This window comes from Colletotrichum chrysophilum, assembly GCF_026319265.1.
Source record: "Colletotrichum chrysophilum strain AFK26 chromosome Unknown scaffold_300, whole genome shotgun sequence".
NCBI lineage: Eukaryota > Fungi > Ascomycota > Sordariomycetes > Glomerellales > Glomerellaceae > Colletotrichum > Colletotrichum chrysophilum.
This window is the reverse complement of record NW_026517587.1, coordinates 1-4,321: the sequence shown is the minus strand read 5'-3', so window position 1 is coordinate 4,321 and position 4,321 is coordinate 1. Positions and strand designations below refer to the sequence as shown.

At 53.7% G+C, this 4,321-nt stretch overlaps 3 protein-coding genes across 3 annotated transcripts; 1 reads left to right on the top strand and 2 right to left on the bottom strand.

Moving 5' to 3' along the window:
- Positions 1–543: 543 nt before the first annotated feature.
- Positions 544–1,327, bottom strand: COL26b_014151 (uncharacterized protein; the record flags this gene model as incomplete). Its single annotated transcript, XM_053186729.1, has 2 exons — positions 544–1,004; positions 1,084–1,327. 2 exons carry the CDS (start codon positions 1,325–1,327, stop codon positions 544–546), a joined length of 705 nt encoding a protein of 234 aa, XP_053029325.1.
- A 474-nt stretch (positions 1,328–1,801) lies between these two features.
- On the top strand, positions 1,802–2,817 carry COL26b_014150 (uncharacterized protein; the record flags this gene model as incomplete). The annotated part of the gene is made up of 2 exons (XM_053186728.1): positions 1,802–1,935; positions 2,061–2,817. 2 exons carry the CDS (start codon positions 1,802–1,804, stop codon positions 2,815–2,817), a joined length of 891 nt encoding a protein of 296 aa, XP_053029324.1.
- Positions 2,818–3,103: 286 nt separating this feature from the next.
- On the bottom strand, positions 3,104–3,891 carry COL26b_014149 (uncharacterized protein; the record flags this gene model as incomplete). Its single annotated transcript, XM_053186727.1, has 3 exons — positions 3,104–3,183; positions 3,237–3,629; positions 3,816–3,891. 3 exons carry the CDS (start codon positions 3,889–3,891, stop codon positions 3,104–3,106), a joined length of 549 nt encoding a protein of 182 aa, XP_053029323.1.
- Between the last annotated feature and the right edge of the window lie 430 nt (positions 3,892–4,321).

Below are 4,321 nucleotides of genomic sequence, written 5' to 3'. Positions count from 1 at the left end.
GATCAGAAATGGGAATTTCAGATCACCAATCTCAACGAAGGTTCTGGCTTTGACCTTAACGACGATGACTGTGCCAATGGACTCGCCAGGGAGATCATTGGCTGTGAGAGTGGCGGGCAGCCGGACAACGCCGGGTGGCAATTCAGGTGAGCAATATAATCGGGCGATATCTGCATACACACTTGCTGACATGTTGGACTCATTCCTAGAGCCGATCCAAACGTTGGAAGGTGTTAAGGCTTTGGCCGTGGTTCACAGCATATACCTTCAGCGAACAACGTCTTGTGGAAACATGTATCAGCTAAGCCGAATGATTTTAAACATCACCAAGCTTGTGAGGCTGAGAATAGGGCTCGCTTCAATATGGTAGCAGTCAGCGAGACCGAGAGAAGTGTTATCTTTTGACTGCACTTCACAAAATATACACTGGGGAGATTGTCAGCAATGCTCGAGATGTTGAGGGGATACCGCGAAAATTTGATAAATATACTCCTTGAATATATGCTCAAGAGGTTCTCAACGCAGCTGTGACACCTGTGTTCCTCAGACAGGCATTGAACGTCGACCGTTTGGTGAGATGAGGGGTGGCCGCTTGTAGTCGATATGGTTCAACGGGTAATTGTGGGTTTCTTCGTACGTGTCGACCAGCATCTCAATGTCCTCATATCTCCAGCCCACGTAGCGTGCAGTGCAGCCCTCAATGTCAGGATACAAGCCCTCGTCGTCTCCGGCAGTCTTCTCGTCGAAAGACCCATCTATGACCACGGCCACAACCTTAAATAGCTCTTCCTCATCGCAGTCCGCGGGCAGCCCAGCTAGCGTATCGAGGCATTTGCGGTCCACATAGACGCAGTGCTTGAATCGTGGCAGACGTTTGGCTCTGTCTTTGGTGGTCCCGGGACCATCGCGCTCTTCGCTGTGGGCTTCACGCCAGGATATGAAGTGCTTTCGGACGTCCGCTTTGGATGCGCCATCCAGCGTGGCCTTATCAGACATAACCGACCCTAGAATCGTCAATAGTAAGTCTCGAGAAGGCCGGAGAAAATTACTTGCAATCCATGTACTGCTCAAGAAGCACGTCACCTCCTTCGTCCACAAGCACGCTTCGTGCAGTGCTCTTCAGAACCCCGACATAGCGCTCCCAGGCCGCGTCGTCGTCGTACGTTGTCCTGTAGATGACGAATCCCCAGCGATGAAAGCCTGATCTCTTCATGCCGTAAGCCGCTCTGCCCAGAGGGTGATCGGCCCAAGTGGATGCATTCAAATCCTTGAGAGTGAAGCTGTAGGGCGCCGCATTAGAGGTAGTCGGTCCATTTTCGGTGCTCATCATTGCAAGGAACCTTGCAGAGGTACAGGTAGCGGGAGTTAATGTTTGAGGGGCGAAGAACGACCGAGAGACAAAAGACTGCGTCCTCAACAGAAGGGGCCTTGAGGCAAAAAAAGGTTGCATAAGGGTGGCTGCCGAAAATGATACATGTTGCCAAGAATAATTGATGTTGGTTCATTCAAGCTAGTCTCTGATAGTTGCATAACTCACCTGGGGTACTATCCACGTGATCTTGTGAGATAAGCGGGTCCACTGTTATCTTATCTACCATCAGCCCGTGCAGATACGCAAGCTGCAGCTCCAGTGACAGCTGTCACCTTTTGATTAAATGATCTCCAGTTCGCTCCGGGGAAAGCTGGACCCGGATCGCTCTCCGTCGCGCCCACCACTCCGAGTCAGGCAATGCCCCGGTCCTGCTAGGACACCTTAAATCCTGCCGGTTGCCCTACGTCAACCTCGCGATTCATCTCCATCATGCCTTCGCTGTCGCATCTCCTGCTGGGCGCCGCCCTCGGCCTGTCAAGGCTAGCTGCAGCCAATCCCGAAGATGGCCTCCCTTCCTACCACTATGGCGCGCCCATCCACGTGGAGTGCATGAACCGAAGCTCGTACGTACTCTCCCTTGGCGATCTTCCCCAAGGCCTCATCAGTACCAATGGGCGCAATATTTTCATCAGGCCCTCCCGCGAGAATGTCGCTTGGACTTGAACGGCCCGGCTAACACTCATCGCAGCGAAACAGGAGAACACGTCGAAAACTCCAATCACGAAATCGAATGGATCCCTTTCCCGATCTGCGAAGAGACGAACAAGCCCCTCGAGTTCCAGTACGGCCACGAGGGCGAGCTGAACTGCACGATCCCGATGATCACCGACCCCTTCTTCCACCTCCTCGAGTTCTACATCCACAACGATGCGCCCCTGTCCTGCCGCCTACCCGCCCGCCCCAAGCCCCATGTCGAGACCGTCGGCGAGAAGCCCCACGTGCAGGAATACATACCCCTCGTCTTCGCGCTCGCCGGCACCCTCCAGCTCAGCCATCTGCACGTTAGCACGCACATGAACGTGCTCCTCCACAGCATGCCGAAGCACCACACCCGCCCGCACGACTCGGGCGTCCTGGACTCCGGCACGGCGTACAGCACGAGCCCACTGAGCCACATGGATGGAACACATACGAAAAGGCTGGTGATCGGCGACCCGCTGCCGTTGACTTTGTCCGTGAGGTGGTTCCCGACACCGAACCTGCCCAAGATTGAGGGGCACGTGGAGTGGCAGGGCATGGGCGGGCACGTGTACGCGAGCACCGTGTTCTACATCATCACCTCCTTCATGGCGGGCGTGCTCGTCGCGGGGACGTACTTCTTTGGCGTGGTCCTTCCCAAGAGACTGAGGGGGCGGGGACTCGGCGGCGCGACGCCGCTGGGGTATGGGCTGAACGGTGTTGGTAACGGCTGGGGATACTCCAAGGCTGCCAAGCGTATGGACTAACGCCTTTCCTGGCCTTGAACGATGATGGTGGAGGAGTTGTATGATGTGGTCCGATTCATGTATATTTGACGCCGCTCTTTGAAGGCCTTTTCACGACGCAAGCTTGGAGTTTCTTGTTTGGTGGGCAAGGGAGGGAAATGATTCTGGCCTGGAACTGAGCTGTACACATGGACGTATGGGAGAAACGGAGTTTGGATCACTCGTCTGGATTACGCGCGCGGTCTGACCGAGCATGGATGTACGATATCCTAATGTAACCAAAAATGCCCGGAGGCCCTTTTGTGTTCTACTGGATCTTCTTGGTCTTGTCGGCGGAGTTTGCGCGGTTGAGGATGCGCAGGCACATGTCCAGTCCCATCAGTGTGGCTTCATTCACTTATCAGCATCGAGAAAAAACACATGAAGGAGGAGCATCTTACGGATGACAACCCACGGACCATACAGATTGAAGATGAAGACATTCTTCTGGGCCTCGCTGTACACGTTGGGGTCCCAATAGGAAACGTCGAAGATACAGGTCAACGTCGTCAAAGCGCATTCCACGCAGAAGACGAGGACAGCAAGCTCAAAGCTCACGGTGGTGCCACTGCCGCGGGAGAAGCGATAGACCATCCACAGGGTCATGGGGAGCTGGTAGAAAACCTCGAGGTAGGTGAAGAGCGTGTACCACGAGGGCTGGGCATCGTGCGCCATGACGAAGAAAGGGTCGTTGTAGGTCTTTATGTAGAAGTCGCGCAGGAGCTGGAGGAAGTGCAGCGGTGACGACGGCGTTGCGTAGAGCGAGGCCGGGTAGAGGGGGACCAGATCAACCACTGATGAGAGAGTTAGTCTGGGCTCATGTGAGGTGATGCGAGGCATCAGATGCCGGATGTCGCGTCTTTCTCTTCGGAGATGACATCAATGGACTGGATATGAGATCTTTCGTGATTTCCGTAGCGATCCATGAATTTTGAATGTCATCTTATGAGAGAAGAGACATGTGCAGGGGTGAGACTCACTGAGCATGGCGGTCAACTGGATACCTGAGATGACAAGATACGCGCTGTCGCGCCACGTCTTGGGGTAAGCCGACATCTTGAACAAATGAATCAAAACACCAAAAGAGTGTAGTAAGAGTCAGTTCCGTAGAGGAAATGCGTCTTTGGATGAGATTGAGTCCCAAGACGCCGGAGCTTTCGGTGATGACCACAAAACTCAATCCCACGTGTTGTGGCTTCACGCGATGTCAGCCGTTGGACGGTTGCTTTCGGGGGTCCACCAGAATTATTCAACAATCCGAGCAACTCGGTCAACCATTAGATCAGACTATGCATTGACCCAGTATGGCGGATAGGCAGAATGCACTTAACCCAACCATCGTTATCCTGTTAGACAAACGATGTTGATTTAATGCAATACCACTGAGGTCCATTGATCAAAAGGTGATTGTTCTGCTTGATTGAGGGATTTCCTCCTATCCAGGTCCGAGCGGGGTTCTGTCTTGTATTTACCCATCATCACCGGT